At 65.6% G+C, this 14596-nt stretch overlaps 1 protein-coding gene and 1 long non-coding RNA gene across 3 annotated transcripts; both read left to right on the top strand.

Annotated features, from left to right (window-relative positions):
- The first annotated feature begins 1201 nt into the window (after positions 1–1201).
- Positions 1202–7095, top strand: ELF3 (E74 like ETS transcription factor 3). 2 transcript variants are annotated; one of them, XM_025458545.3, is made up of 9 exons: positions 1202–1333; positions 3179–3349; positions 3694–3915; positions 3991–4077; positions 4167–4286; positions 4422–4511; positions 4649–4765; positions 5464–5659; positions 6287–7095. In XM_025458545.3, exons 2-9 carry the CDS (start codon positions 3187–3189, stop codon positions 6399–6401), a joined length of 1110 nt encoding a protein of 369 aa, XP_025314330.1. In that variant the 5' UTR covers positions 1202–1333; positions 3179–3186; the 3' UTR covers positions 6402–7095. The 2 variants fall into 2 exon arrangements, with proteins under 2 accessions (XP_025314330.1, XP_025314329.1); XM_025458544.3 differs by lacking the exon at positions 1202–1333 and adding an exon at positions 2658–2821.
- Positions 7096–10531: 3436 nt separating this feature from the next.
- LOC118355185 (uncharacterized) lies at positions 10532–14228 on the top strand. The gene is made up of 3 exons (XR_004817149.2): positions 10532–11926; positions 12017–12127; positions 12841–14228. It is a non-coding gene; the product is annotated as an uncharacterized LOC118355185 (long non-coding RNA).
- The last annotated feature ends 368 nt before the right edge of the window (positions 14229–14596 follow it).

The raw sequence follows: 14596 nt of genomic DNA, 5'->3' as shown, positions 1-14596 counted from the left end.
GAGGTCGCGGGGAGGGGAGGGGCCTCAGAGGCTGACAGCACTTCCCTGTCTGGGGGGAGCTCGCAGGTGGAGGGGGTGGGGGTGGCGCACAGGCAGATGGAAGGACGTGGCCACAGGGCGGTGGGGGGCCCGTGCAAGGGAGCCCCATCCCACTTCCTATGAAGGAGCCCAATTCCCTTCCTGCGGCACCACCCGTTCATCTCTTCCTTTGCTTGAAACGTGTATTGTAGTGTCTTTTCCTCTGGCCTCTTCCTTCCTGGGCCTCGCCTGCGTTTGATCCTGGATAAGTCGTTTTGTGTTTTTAAAGATTTTTATTTATTTATCTGACAAAGAGAGCACAAGCAGGGGAGTCTTAGAGGGAGAGGGAGAGGGGCTGAGCGGGAGCACGTGGGGCTAGATCCCAAGGCCTGGGTCCTGCCCCCCGGGCGCCCTGGGTGAGTATTTTAACTGTGAGTCTGTTGAGAGTTTGGCGCCGAGTGCGGCGTCCTGGTCCCCACGGGCATCGCCGCGGCCGACAGCCTGGGCTGGGCCGTGGATGAAGGGGGCTCACCAGACACTTATCTCTTCTTGAGTCTCCGCCTTGGCTGTGTCCTTGGCTTTGGAGGTCATCGGCCTCTGCCTCCGCCGCGCAGGGCTTGGGAGAGAGCACGCGGCGCAGCCCCCAGACAGGCTCCTTGAGGCTCCTCGCACGAGTTAGGGGACAGAGGCGGCGGGCCGGCGGGTGATGGCCTCGTCCTCGGCCCTGGCGCTCTGATGGCGGACCCTGCGAGGCTCCTTCGGGCCCTTGCGTCCACGTGCCGCCCGCAGGCCTCCCCGACTGCCCAGCGTGGTGTCTGGGGTGCCATGACCGCCGCTCCTGGGCCCCACTAGCGTGGTGGGTGCCCAGCACGGGGACCCCGCCTTGCGCTGCCGGCCCTGCTCTCCGCCTTCGGCCCCCCTAGTCCTGCGGGACGCGGCTGCCCTCGTAGAGGGCGGGGGCCGGGCTCTTGCCACCCCATACCCCCAGGACCAGGCCTCCCGGGGAGAGCGTGGGGGGCTGTGCCCCCGTCCTACTGCAGCTCCTCCCCACAACACCTCCCAGGCCCTGACCTCGAGCTGGAGTCCTTCCCACTTACCCATAACACCACCGCGCTGCCGGCTGCGGGGGCATCAACACCGGGAGATAAGGGCCGGCCTATAGGGCTTCCTTATCTCGGCCCGTCCCCAATGTGAAGCCCCGTGAAGGCAAACATCCTTCTCATCCCACCCTCGGGAGCCTTGGCCAGGTATCCCCCAGGGCAGGGGAGCATGTGAGCCGTCCTGGGGCTAGAAGCCGGTTCGCCCACATTCCAGGGTGAGTGACTGGGTGGAGGGTGTGCCCGCCTCGGGCTCCTGGGGGAGGCCCCCTGAAGGGCTGGGGAAAATCCTACCGCCAGCCCCCGGGGCTCTCCAGCCACCTGTGGCCAAGGGGAGGGGGCCCTGGAGCCCAAGCCCCGTCCTGGGGGCCCAGCAGTTGCAGGGACAAAGAGGAGAGGGTCCCAGGAGGTGGCCTTGTTAGTCACCTGGGGCTAGGGACAAGGGAGGGGTCAGCTCCGGAGGGGAGCCACCCTGTGTGAGCGGCTACCTGGCCCACCGAGCCTAAGCTTGGCCGCCCCGGCGCTAACGGGGGGTGTGGGAGGGGTACCCAGCTCCCAGATCCCAGATGCTGAGAACTAGTCTGGAGGAGACCTTAGGGGCTATTAAGCATGAACAACCGTGTTTTTACCCGTGGGGAGGCCAGCAGAACCGCGTAGCCGGGCGGCCGCCTGAACGCAGGCCTGGGCCGCCTCCTCCCCGTCTGTGCTGCCGTGTCAGGGTCTCCGGCGGGGTCTGCGCGCTTAGACGCTTAGACGGGCCCCCGGGCCCCGGAGGCCCCCCAGCGGCCAGGACTACCCGGTGTTGTACCCGGTGTGGGAGAGAGTCGCCTTTCCTCCAGGGAGCCAGGCTTCTGGCCACTAGAGGGTAGCAGACAGGTGCCCGGCGGTGGCGGGGGAGGGCGAGGGCGCGGAGGCTGGAAGGGAGACCCGACGGGGGCTAAACACGGCCCCGCGGCTCGGCGCAGCCCCGGGCCCGGGGCCCGGGCCCTCCCACGGGCGGCTGCAGCAGTGCTGATGCTCGCGTGGGCTCCGACACGCCACCAGGGCGCAGGCACCGGGGCTCGGGTACACGCGGCCCTGAGGCTGGCAGGCCGGGCCCCCGCCCAGTGTGAGCTCAGGAAAGGGCCCGGCCTGGGGAGCCTCGGGAACCCGGGCGCTGTGCGTGAATTCCCTGAACCCCACCATCTGCTGTCCCCGCCGGCCCCGGTCCTCGGGTCTCTGCCTGTTTGGGGACCAGCAGTCCGCGCAGCCCCTCGCGGCCTGGCCCCCGGGGGGGTCTCCTGTGCCACCCCAGCGGCACTCCTGCCACCCGCCCAGGCCCGTGCCCTGTGCCCAACCCCAGAGGGTGCGGGATGACAGACTCTGACAATCATTAAACCAGCCGGGCCTGATTTCCCAGCACCGCCTGCCAGGATCCGGGCCAAGTGGCACAAAATATGCAAATCACCTGGGGCCAGAAGCCCAGTCTAAAGGCCAGGAAATCCCCTCCATCCAATGAGCCACCGGCTCAGGTTACCGCCAGGCGCTATAAGGGCCGGGCTGGGGAGGAGCCCCGCGCCTCTATTTAGGGCGGGAGGGGGCGCGCGGGCCAGACACCGCCGAGCTCCTGGCCAGCGCCGGCGCGGCTCTTCCCTCCTGGATTCCCCACCTGCCCGCTGTCCCTGCTGTCCCTGCCGCTGCCCGCCACACCCACACTCCGCCTCCAGGTAGGACGCCCACCGTCCTCGGTGGCCCGGCCCTGGGAAACCCGATGGGGGTCTAGAGCCGCCCGCGGGGCCTAAGCCTGAGCTGCCTGGAGGCCTCGGCCGCACTGCCTCTGGGAGGGACAGGGTGGCCCGGCTGCCCGTGCTACTCGAGGGCGGGTGGGGGAGGGCGGGCAGCAGGAGGCCTGGCGCCCACAGCAGCCCCGAGACCTGGGAGCCCTGCACGAAGAGGGGGCGTCGGAGACACCCTGCCCGTCACCTCCCTTGGGGCTGGTCCTGCCCCGGGCTGGGCCGGAACAGAAGAGCCGGAGGGCAAAGGGCAGGACCCTGGCCCTCACCTGGCCTCCGCCTCTGCCCCAGGTGGCCTCATGGCTGCAACCTGCGAGATCAGCAACGTCTTTAGCAACTACTTCAGTGCTATGTACAGCTCTGAGGACCCCGCCCTGGCTTCTGCCCCCCCTGCCGCCGCCTTTGGAGCCGATGACCTGGTGCTGACCCTGAGCAACCCCCAGATGCCACCGGAGGGCACAGGTGGGTCTCAGCAGGTGGGATGGGGCGTGGAAGGGAGGGAGCGTCACCCGCTAAGAACCTGTTAGATCCACGGCTGGCCGGCAGGGAAGAGGGTCCTCCTCTTCCAGCGTTAGGGGCAAGGGCGCTGGCAAGAGGCTGAGATGTGGGGGTAGAGGGGCAGCGGCCGCTACGAGGTGCTGGGCGAAGCTGTGGGGAGTGGCGCCCCCGCCGCCCCTCCTGGGAACTGGGGGCTGGCAGGGGGCGGGGTGGGTAGTCAGTGCCTGCAAGAGCCCGAACCGGTGCCAGAAATGGACTGTGAAGGTCCGGGTGGCTCAGGCCACCTGACATCGCGCCGTGCCTTGCAGAGAAGGCCAGCTGGTCAGGGAAGCAGCCCCAGCTGTGGTCCAAGGCCCAGGTTCTGGACTGGATCAGCTACCAAGTGGAGAAGAACAAGTACGACGCCAGCGCCATCGACTTCTCGCGGTGCGACATGGACGGGGCCACGCTGTGCAACTGCGCCCCCGAGGAGCTGCGCCTGGTCTTTGGGCCCCTGGGGGACCAGCTGTACTCCCAGCTGTGGGACCTCAGTAAGTGCGGCTGCGGGGCCCGGGGGGTGGGACGGGGGCGCCAGCCGGGCTCTGACCCGCCCTCCTCCCCGCCAGCCGCCAGCTTCCCCGACGAGCTCAGCTGGATCATCGAGCTGCTGGAGAAGGACAGCATGGCCTTCCAGGAGAGCCTGGGCCCCTTTGGTGAGAGCCCTCGCCCCCCGCCCAGTGTGCCCCAGCTCCAGGGTCCTCGGGCCCCAGGCCCCGTCTGAGCCCTCGCCTCCTCTTCCCAGACCAGGGCAGCCCCTTCAGCCAGGAGATGCTGGAGGAGAGCCGGCAGGCCGGCCCCTACTTCCCCGGCAGCTACGGCCCCGGCGCCCTCTCCCCGGGCAGCTCCGACGTCTCCACCGCAGGTGCGTCCTGGCCTGGGCCACAGCCTCCCTTTCCCCCCAACCCGCAGCCCCGGTGCCCTGCGCTTCCCGGGAGGGACAGAGCGGGTGGGGGTGGGCCTGAGACCCCAGGAGCTCACCCCGGCCCCGCCTCCCTAGGGACTGCCACCTCCCAGAGCCCCCACTCCTCAGACTCCGGTGGAAGTGACGTGGACCTGGATCCCACTGACAGCAAGCTCTTCTCTAGGGGTGAGTGCAGGGAGTGTCCCATGGGGCGGGTCTGTCCCCTCATGCCTGATGCCTGCAGGGCTGCCCCCCTGCTCGCAGCTGCCCCGGCCCCCCAGGCCTCCCCGCCTGACCCTGCCTGACCCCGGCCCCCCTCGCAGACGGCTTTCCTGACTACAAGAAGGGAGACCCTAAGCACGGGAAGCGGAAACGGGGCCGGCCCCGCAAGCTGAGCAAGGAGTCTCGGGAGTGTCTGGAGGGCAAGAAGAGCAAGCACGGTGAGCTCCTGGCCCCTTTGCGTGGGGGCCTGGGCGGCAGGTTCCCTATGGCGCCACGGGTGCCGTGCTGTCCCGTGGTCACACTGCCCCTCCCTCCCGCCGTCACAGCCCGCACAGGGCAAAGCTGTGTGTGCGGGTCACCGGCTGATCACAGAGCCTAGACTGAGGGTGCTGGAGGGGAGGGGAAACTGAGGCACGAGAGCTCAGATTCCCAGCCCACCCCCCACTCCAGTTCTCTGCACACTTGCTCCGTCCCACCTGCTGGGACGGCCTCTAGGCCTGGCCTCGGGGCCTGGTGGGAGCCAGCCGGCCGCTGGGAGCTGCGGGGTGAAGGCCCCGAGCTCCTTCTCCCCGAGTCTCCCTCCCCACCACGCTAGGCCCGGCTCCCTGGCTATTTTTTCCAGGAAGCTGCCCTCTTGTCCCCCAGGCGGGGGCCAGCTCTCGCCCCATACTCTCCAAGCTCTCACCGATCGTCGGGGCGTTTGCTTTTTAACCGTGGCACCCCCCAACCGCGGGCTCCTTCAGGCAGTAGCGTGCCTCAGTCCCCATCGGGTCCCAGCCAGGCAGCGAGTAAAACATCTGTGCTGCGTGCAATGGGGAGGGGAGGTGGCGACGCGGCCGCCCATGGGCAGGGCGCTGGGATGGGCCTGGGGGCGAGGGACCACCTGGGCCGCCGGCTGACGCATCTGGCCTTGCAGCCCCCAGAGGCACCCACCTGTGGGAGTTCATCCGGGACATCCTCATCCACCCAGAGCTCAACGAAGGCCTCATGAAGTGGGAGAACCGGCAAGAGGGTGTTTTCAAGTTCCTGCGATCAGAGGCCGTGGCCCAGCTGTGGGGCCAGAAGAAGAAAAACAGTAGCATGACGTACGAGAAGCTGAGCCGAGCCATGAGGTGAGCGGGTGCCCGGCCCTGGTGACGCGGCGAAGCCGGGGGGCCGCGCGGGCACTGCTCCCCCAGTCGTCCCTGCCCCCCCAGGCCTGCGTCCTGGAGAGCGAGGGCAACAGTAGGGCCTGCCCCCGGGTGGCCCGGAGCAGGCAGGAGGCTGCACAGCAAGCACAGGAAACCTCCCCTGGCAGCACCTCTTTGCATTACCTGCGAGGCTCGTCCTGAGAAAAGCTCTTGCTGGTAGAAAGAGCATGAGCCACGCAGCCTACACCAAGCCCAGGCTCCCCACCTTGAATCAAGGAAATTGCTTGTCTGGACCTCAGTTTCCCCCTGAATTACCACTAAGGTCCCTTCCAGCCCTAAGACCATGTGGTTTCATGATGAGCCCCAGGAGAGAGCCACAAGGTACAGAGGAGCCAGGGTAGAGGCGGGTCCTCGAGGCTCGGAGTGCACGAGGGGGGCAGAGGCAGCCCCTCCCTGCAGGGGGGAAGACGGGGGAGCTCCCGGAGGTGGATCAGGCTCAGGCTGGCAGCGGTGGGGCGGGTCACGCACAGAGGACGCGGCCGGCGGAGGGCCTGAGCGGCCCGGCGGCTCCCTACCCGGGCGCCTCTGAGCGCTGTTCTCCGCACGCAGGTACTACTACAAACGGGGGATCCTGGAGCGGGTGGATGGCCGGCGGCTGGTCTACAAGTTCGGCAAAAACTCCAGCGGCTGGAAGGAGGAAGAGGCTGCCGGGAGTCGGAACTGAGGGCCTGCAGTGGACCCAGGACCAAACGCACGGACTTGAGCCCGCGGGCCCTCCCGGGAGCACCGCCGCGCCCCACCGCCGGGCCCCACCTGGGCGGGCTTCGGCCGCGCTGTGGAGAGATGCCGACGTCCGGCACCTCGTTCAGCCGTCATCCTGGGATCCGGGGCTGTGGCCTCTCCTGTCTGCCCTCCTCTTGGAGTTACGAGCCCTGGGGTTGGAGGTGGCTCGTCTGCTGACCGTAGCTGCCGGGGCCGCTCCTTTGACCTGACGTGTCCTCAGACCCGACCCAGACAGCAGCCGCAGACACGACGTTCCTCCTACAGACGCCTGGACTGAGCCACGGGGCCAGGGGGAGCCCCAGGGGCCTGCGAGACGGGGACAGAGGGGCCTCCGGCACCTGCTCTCTGGACTGGCTCCCACCCCAGTGCTTGGACTCCGCAGGCAGGGGTCAGAGCACTCCCTAATTTATGTGCTATAAATACGTCAGATGTACATAGAGATCTATTTTTTCTAAGACGTTCCCGTCCCCGCTCCTCTCCCACCACGTGTTAGTGGTCAGACTGACTCCTCTGGGCCCTGGGCCGGGCCAGCGAGGGGCGGGGAGATGCTGGGACCCTCAGGATGGGGCTCCTGGCTCCTCCTCCTGTGGATGGAGGCAGAGACCTCCAATAAAGTGTCTTCTGGGCTTTTCTAACCTCTGTCTTAGCTCACCGCGCGCTGAAATTCAGGCCTCTGGATTGGACAAGGGCATGGGGTTGGAGGAGGGGCCAGGGCAGGAGGTCTTGGGCTAGAGGTGCAGGGGTAGGGACAGGTGTCCTAGGGTGGGAGGCCCGGTTCGCAGACAAGCTGCCCCGGGGCCGGGAGGCCAGCGAAGGAGACAGGTGACACGGCGCCAGCTTCCCAGGCTCCGTGCAAGGGAGCCCTGCGCAGGCCCTGCTGCCCTCACGCCTTCGCCCGGTCGCCTCGGCCACCAGCCCTGGGGCCTGCTTCCTGGCCGACGCTCCGGAAGCCCAGAATTGGGTGTCGAGCCCCGTGGCGCAGATGCCTGGGCCCCCAGCCCTGCGGGCCGCACACCGAGGAAGCAGACGGAGACGCGCCCGCCGAGGCCGAGGAAGGACGGGGAGGGGAACGGCCGCTCGCCAGCCTGGTGCCCTGCAGCCCACCGGGCCGTGCCCCGCGGAGCCAGGACACGGCCGCCGCCCGATTACAGATGCACAAAGTGAGGTCCATAGGGCCGGGGAGCCAGCCGGGGCGGTTCCCTGGGGCCACGGCCGCTTCCCCCTGCGGCGCCCCAGGGTTAGGGCTCCCCTAGCCTCATCCCAGGGCATCCCCACCCGGGTTGCTCTGTCTCCACGGTGACACCGCAGGGGGTGCAGGACAGGCGCTTCCCCAACTGGAGGTGGGCCGTCCAGTGGGAAGTGCCCCACGTGGGAGGCTCCACGCGCCGCGGGCCCAGTGACGAGGCAGTCTGCGAGCTGGAGACGCTCGGTGGCCTGGGGGACGCCGGAGCACTGGCCGCAGGGTGGGGGTGAGGGAGGGCGCGGCCCAGGCGGCACAGCTGGCCTCGCTCTGCGGAGCCCCGGTCGAGTAGGTAACGGGGCCAGTGTGGCAGCTGGCGTGGAAGGACCCCGATCTTCTTTGGGAGAAGAAACGCCTTTGGAGCCGGGGTTGCTTCTGCGGCACAAGCAGGTTAGTGGGTGAGGGAGAGGGTGCAGGTGCCGGAGAGACCCTGGGCTCCCCGCGGGTCAGGCCACCTGGTCTGGAGCCTTCGGTGGCATCTCGGCCCAAGAATGACCTCACTTCCTGGGAATGAAGATGCTCCATGTGCCGCGCTGGGTTCTCCGCCCCTGTTGTCTTGGGGTCCTCGGGACCGACAGCGAGGGGACCCCTGCTGCCCGACGGCGCCTTGCCAGGTGCGGACTGCACCTCAGGAGCCTGGAGCATGCTGCCCCCATGCTCCGTGTCCCCCGTGCTGACGCGGAGCCGCTGGCCATGGGTGCTCACCCGAGGGTCCCCCCGGGGAGGGGGCTGGGCCCGGGCCGAGCCCCTCATCCTCCACCCAAGGGCTGGGAGGTGGCATGGGGCCCAGTGTTCCACTCTGACCTTTGTCCCGCCCTTTTTGGTTTATGAGGTGCTTTCCTTACCCCATTATCTCATTTGAGCCGCACCACAGCCCGTTGAGGAGACTGGGTGTCCCCGTGTCCCTGCGGAGGCTCGCGGCCAGGCCAAGGTCACCCCCTGGCCAGTGGAGTGAGGGCCGGACCCCAGGCATAGGTCCCCCTGCTGCAGCCTGGGGGGCCCCTGGGGAGAGCAGCAGAGCCGAGGGCCTTCCCCCAGTGGCTCTCCACCCGCTTCCCCCTCAGGCCGCAGAGGGCTCAGGCCCGACCCCGAGGCTGCCCTTTCTCCTTCCCCCTCCTTGCTGTCCCCTCTGGCGGGTGTCAGCCACCCTTACTCCCACCCCTGCTCCTCCCCACCCCACCCCAGCCACCAGGGGACCCACCCCCAGCAGAGATGGACCCTGCGGCAGTGCAGGGGGTGTCTCCTTGGGTGTGGCCTCCTCGGTTGTGTGGGGCCTGCCCAACTGTGTGCGGCCTGCCCAGGTGTGTGAGGCCTTCCCGGGTGTGTGCGGCCTGCCCAGGTGTGTGAGGCCTTCCCGGGTGTGTGCGGCCTGCCCAGGTGCGTGAGGCCTTCCCAGGTGTATGAGGCCTGCCCAACTGTGTGCAGCCAGCCCAGGTGTGTGCGGCCTGCCCGGGTGTGTGTGGCCTGCCCAAGTGTGTGAGGCCTGCCCGGGTGTGTGCGGCCTGCCCAGGTGTGTGAGGCCTTCCTGGGTGTATGAGGCCTGCCCAACTGTGTGCAGCCTGCCCAGGTGTGTGCGGCCTGCCCAGGTGCGTGAGGCTTCCTGCCTGAGGTGTAGGTGAGGCCTGCCCTGCCCAGGTGTGTGCGGCCTGCCCAGGTGCGTGAGGCCTGGTGTATGAGGCCTGCCCAACTGGTGTGTGTGCGGCCTGCCCGGGTGTGTGTGGCCTGCCCAAGTGTGTGAGGCCTGCCCGGGTGCGGCCTGCCCAGGCCTTCCTGGGTGTATGAGGCCTGCCCAGGTGTGTGCGGCCTGCCCAGGTGTGTGTGGCCTGCCCGGGTGTGTGCGGCCTGCCCAAGTGTGTGAGGCCTGCCCGGGTATGTGCAGCCTCCCCAGGTGTGTGAGGCCTGCCCAGGTGTGTGCAGCCTAACCCAGGTATGTGCAGCCTGCCCAGGTGCGTGAGGCCTGCCCAGGTGTGTGAGGCCTGCCCGGGTATGTGCAGCCTGCCCAGGTGTGTGAGGCCTGCCCAGGTGTGTGAGGCCTGCCCAGGTATGTGAGGCCTGCCCAAGTATGTGCAGCCTGCCCAGGTGTGTGCGGCCTGCCCAGGTGTGTGAGGCCTTCCTGGGTGTATGAGGCCTCCCCGGGTGTGTGCGGCGTGCCCGACTGTGTGCAGCCTGCCTGGGTGTGTGCGGCCTGCCCGGCTGCAGGTCACCTCTTATCTGCTCCCGTGGGGTGGGTGGGAGGGCGGCCCCCTCCCGTGTTTGGGCGAGTCGCCTCCCCGGTGAGCCCCTGGATTCTCCCCACAGCCTCGCCTCCCCCGGGTCAGAGCAGCGGTGCCCTTCCCTGCCCTCCTGGGGCTGCGGTCAAGCGGCTGCGTGTGTGCTCAGTGCGCCGTCCTCCTCCAGGCGTCTGTGGGCACCTCTCCCTGCCGGCGTCCGGGGCCTGTGCACACACGTCGCATCACTGACACGCACATGCTCCACTCGTACCCCACACACACCTGCTCATATGCACGTGCCCGCGCCGCCACAGGCGGATGCTCATGGCCCACACCCCGCACACCTGCACCCATGCACATCACACCCACACCCACACCCACGGTCATGTGTCAACCACACACTCATATGTCCACACACATCACACACACTCACAGCCTCGACCTCCCTCCCCAGGGCGTTAAACCCCAGGTGCGCCCTGCCCCAGCCCTGTGTTGACAAGGCCCATCTCTTTCCTCAGGTACAACAGACCCCACTGTTTTGGTTTGGTTTTATTCAGAGAGGAGGAGGGGGAGGGGAAAGAGGGGGAGTGGGGGTGCGAGGGGGAAGGTGGGGAGAGGGAAAGGGGTGGGCGGAGATTTTAGGCAGGCTTCACACTCAGCACCCGGCAGGTCCTGGGGCTCGATCTCACAACCCTGAGATCAAGACTTGAATAAGGATCAGAAGCTCAAGCAACTGAGCCCTCCGACCCCCTTTTGGAAGCCTTTCCGGCCCCCCTTCGGCCATCTCCCACCAGGCGGGTCTAGACCCTCCCTCCAGTCAGGACCAGTTGCGTAAGCTGCAGGGCGCTGTGCAAAATGCAAACCGGGGCGCCTGTTAAAAGTCCATAAAAATCCCCAAATGGCCACAGCAGAGCAGAGCACGAAAGCCAGTGAGGCCCCTGAGTGGCCGCCCGGGTCCCAGGCCGGCTCCTGCGCCCCGTGGCCCCCGCGCTCCCCTGGGCCGCCCCGTGCCCCTGCCGCACACATCTGCAGCTATCGTGCCGACACGGAGCAGTTGTCGACTTTCTATAACCAGGACGATGTTCATAACCTGGATTTCCGGCTTCTGTTAAGAAATCAGAGGATTTGGGATGCCCCGGGGGGGCTCAGTGGTGGAGCGTCTGCCTCGGCTCAGGGTGTGATCCCGGGGTCCTGGGATCGAGTCCCGCATCGGGCTCCCTGCAGGGGCCTGCTTCTCCCTCTGCCCGCGTCTCTCTCTCTCTCTCTCTCTCTCTCTTTCTCTCTCGGTCTCATGAATAAATAAATAAAATCTTAAAAGAAGAACAAGGAGGAGGAGGAGGAGGAGGAGGAGGCCGGCGGGCCGGGCCAGCGCTCCCCGCGGACCGCGATCTCCAGGAGCGGCTCCTGCCGTCCCCCTCGATGTTCCAAGTCCGCCGTGTGCCCACCGACCAGCCTGAGCCACCCGGAGAGGCCGCCTTCAGGCCCTGCGGGGCACACGCACGCCCAGCGCCTGCTCCTGCTCCCAGCCTCGGAGCTCGTCCGTACCCCGTGTACTCCCGTGTACCCCCGTGTGCCCCCATGTACCCGGCACAGTGACGCTGTCCAGGCGTCGGCGGGCGAGTGCATGGCGGCCGTGGGGGGCTCCCGCTCACGAGTATGGAAACCTGGGGTGGCTCGTCGGTTAAGCGCCGGACTCCTGACTGCGGCTCAGCTCGCGATCTCAGGGTCGCCAGACGAGCCCCGGGTCGGGCTCCATGCTCAGCAGGGACTCTGCTTGAGACTCTGTCTCCCTCTCCCTCGCCCAACCCCCAAAAAAATAAATAAATAAAATCTTAAAAAAAAACACAAGTGTAGAAAGCCAGCCAGCTCCTGGTGCTATGAGGGCCTGGGTGGGGACAAGGGCCGAGGCTTACTAGGCAGTGTCCCACTTTCTCACATGCAGGTGCACCTGCAGCCCGCACGGCGTGTAACAGATGCCCCCAGGCCTGGCCTTCTGCGCGCCCGCGGCCCACGCAGGTAGGTAGCTCTCTCCCTGCTGAGGGAGCAGCGGCCTGGCGACCCTCCTCCATCCACGCAACAGCTCCTCATGTCGATGTCTTCCCTTAGCTCCCCTCTTGTCTCAGGAAGAACAGGGCCCTGAGTTGGTGCCCGCAGCGTAAGCACCTTCCATGATGTGTAGAGCAGAGCACAGATCCACGTGAGAGCCCCAAGCTCCAGGTGAGGCCGAGGCTCAGGGGAGGAAGGTGCAGCACCTGGGGTTAGCGTTGACGGCCGGGCCCTTATTGGGCGCCTAGCAGGTGCCACGCAATGGGCCGCCGGTGCTTCAAGGCACCACGTTCATTAATCCTCCCTGCGACTGCACAGTGGGGGCCCGCCGTGTACCTGGCTCTATGCTGGGTGCAGGGGACGCGGCTGGGAAGAGGTGGCCCAGGGGGCGTAGGGAGCCTGGGCTGGAGCCCAAGAAACTCCAAAGCCATGTAAGCCCCCCAGCAGGCCCGCAAGGTAGGATCGTTCCCCAGATGAGAAACTGAGGCTTTAGAGAGAGAAAGAAACGGCTCGAGTTTTCAGAGCCAGTGAGGAGAAGAAATCAGGATGTGAACCCTGGCTTCCCGGGCCTCCCTCGGCCCCACCACTGACGCTGCCAGGCGCCCGGCGATGCTGAGTCTCACCTGCTTACCGGCGCCTGCAGTGCCACCACTAGGTGCGCCCTCTGGGGAGTGTCAGCTCACCCACAAACCCGCCTGGGGTGGTGGGTGGGGTCAGTGAGAGATGCTCTTGGGGGCTTCTGGATCCTGTGGGAAGGATGCAGAGTGAGCTTCTGTTCCCGTGGGGCCCTCGTGGGGAGTGTCGGGTCCTCACGCTCACTCCCCTCCCCCCTCCTCCCCTCCTCCTCCTCCTTCCCTCCCCTCCTCCTCCCCTGCCACATGCAGGCCCGGGCCAGGGCAACAGCAGCAGCAATTAGCTCAGCTCAGCTGCCCGTTACTGGAACCTTTGTGTCAACTCTGGAGCCGATCCAGGAAACCATGCCCAGTGTCCCGCATGACTCAGTCTCACCTGCCCACCTCCACACCTGCGCCAGCCTCGGTGACCCAGGCTGCAGCACTGCAGGGCAAGTCCCAGGCTCCCCTGGTGCATCCCTCACCTACCCCGGGTGCCTGCAAGGCATGCCGGGATTTAGAGTCCTTAGGGCACCAGCTTGGTCCCTTGACTGATTTCTAGCGAAGAAGAAATGCTCCAGGCAGGCCCAGAGCGGGGGTCGGAAAACCGGAACCTCTGCGGGGAACGCAGGCAGAAGCGTTTGCTCTCCTGTTACTGTCCGCTCTGGGAGACGCGTACGGCCGGGAGTAAGAAGGCCCCGACGTCCAGAGCTGTTGAGGGCATAGAGGTTGGTAACTCAAGCTTGCCACAGGCCCTTGGTCTAGGTGTGACTTCGGAGACGCTTCCCAAGGGCACTTTGACAAACGGTCTAAAAGCCTTAAAAAACCCATGCGCACCACTGTCCGCAGCAGCTTCATGCCTGAGGATTGAGAAAATAAAGAAAAAAAAAGGAAATAACTGGATAGGTCCGCGAGAATCTGCACGGGCCGCCGTTACGCCGCTGTTACAACTGCAGGTGGACAAGAGCCGCCTAAGGGCCGGTCCTCGGAGGACCAGCACGGGACGGAGGCTCATTCAGACACGAGGCCGCCAGGAGAGTGATGCTGGGGGGCCGGGGGGGATGGGGGGGCTGCCCTGGGCTCAGGTCATGACCCGGGGCCCGCTGGAGACGGGAGCCTGCCGCTCCCTCTGCCCCCCCGCAAATAAATCAATAGAATCTTAAAAGAAAAAAAATGTCTCCAGTGTTTCTTCCCTTAAATCACTCAGAAGCAAGAACGATTCCATCCAATTTGGTGAGAAACCTGTGGCTCTGAGAGACGAAGACCCCGTGGAAAGATTCACAGCACGTTACGGGGTTGTTCTTTTATTGATTCTTTCCTCGGCGGTCCTGCCTCCTGATGAGCCCGCTGAGGCCATTCTCCAGCTCCCCGTCCACTTTTTAATTTCCTGCCTGTTCCTCTTTGACGCTCACGATCTTCCCCGATGAAATTCCCTGTCGGTTCCTGCATGTCGTCTACCTTTTCCACTAGAGCCTTGACATTTGGGTCACCTGTGAATCCAGCTCCACGGGTTACACTGTTCCTTGGCAGTCGGATTTTTTTCTTTGATATTTTTGTATGTCTCGTAATGTCTATTTTTTAATTTATTTCTTAAAAAGATTATTTATTTATTTATTTATTTATTTATTTATTTATTTATTTATTTAATTTATTTGAAAGGGAGCAGGAGAGAGAAAGAGAGAGAGAAAACAAGCCGGAGTGGGGGAGGGGGGGTAGCAAAGGGACAAGCAGACTCCATGCTGAGCACAGAGTCCGACTTGGGGCCGATCCCATGACCCTGAGATCACGACTCAAGCAGAAGTCACGCATTTCGACTGACTGAGCTATCCAGGTGCTCCTGGCTCCTAATTTTTTATGAAATGGTGAACATCCGTGTAGAGCAGTAGAGATTGAGATAAATGGTGGCACGACTGGAAATGAGTGTGGCTCCTCCACTGGGTCACCAGTGTGCGTCCATCTGTCTGTCTAGGGGCAGAGTCGAGCTGCTCAGGGGCCCAGTCGAGCTTCAGCTCTGCTGACCCTGTGCGTG

The sequence above is a fragment of the Canis lupus genome, chromosome 7 (genome assembly GCF_003254725.2).
Source record: "Canis lupus dingo isolate Sandy chromosome 7, ASM325472v2, whole genome shotgun sequence".
NCBI classification, from domain to species: Eukaryota; Metazoa; Chordata; class Mammalia; order Carnivora; family Canidae; genus Canis; species Canis lupus.
The sequence above is the reverse complement of the archived record's forward strand: the minus strand, read 5'-3'. Positions and strand labels throughout refer to the sequence as shown.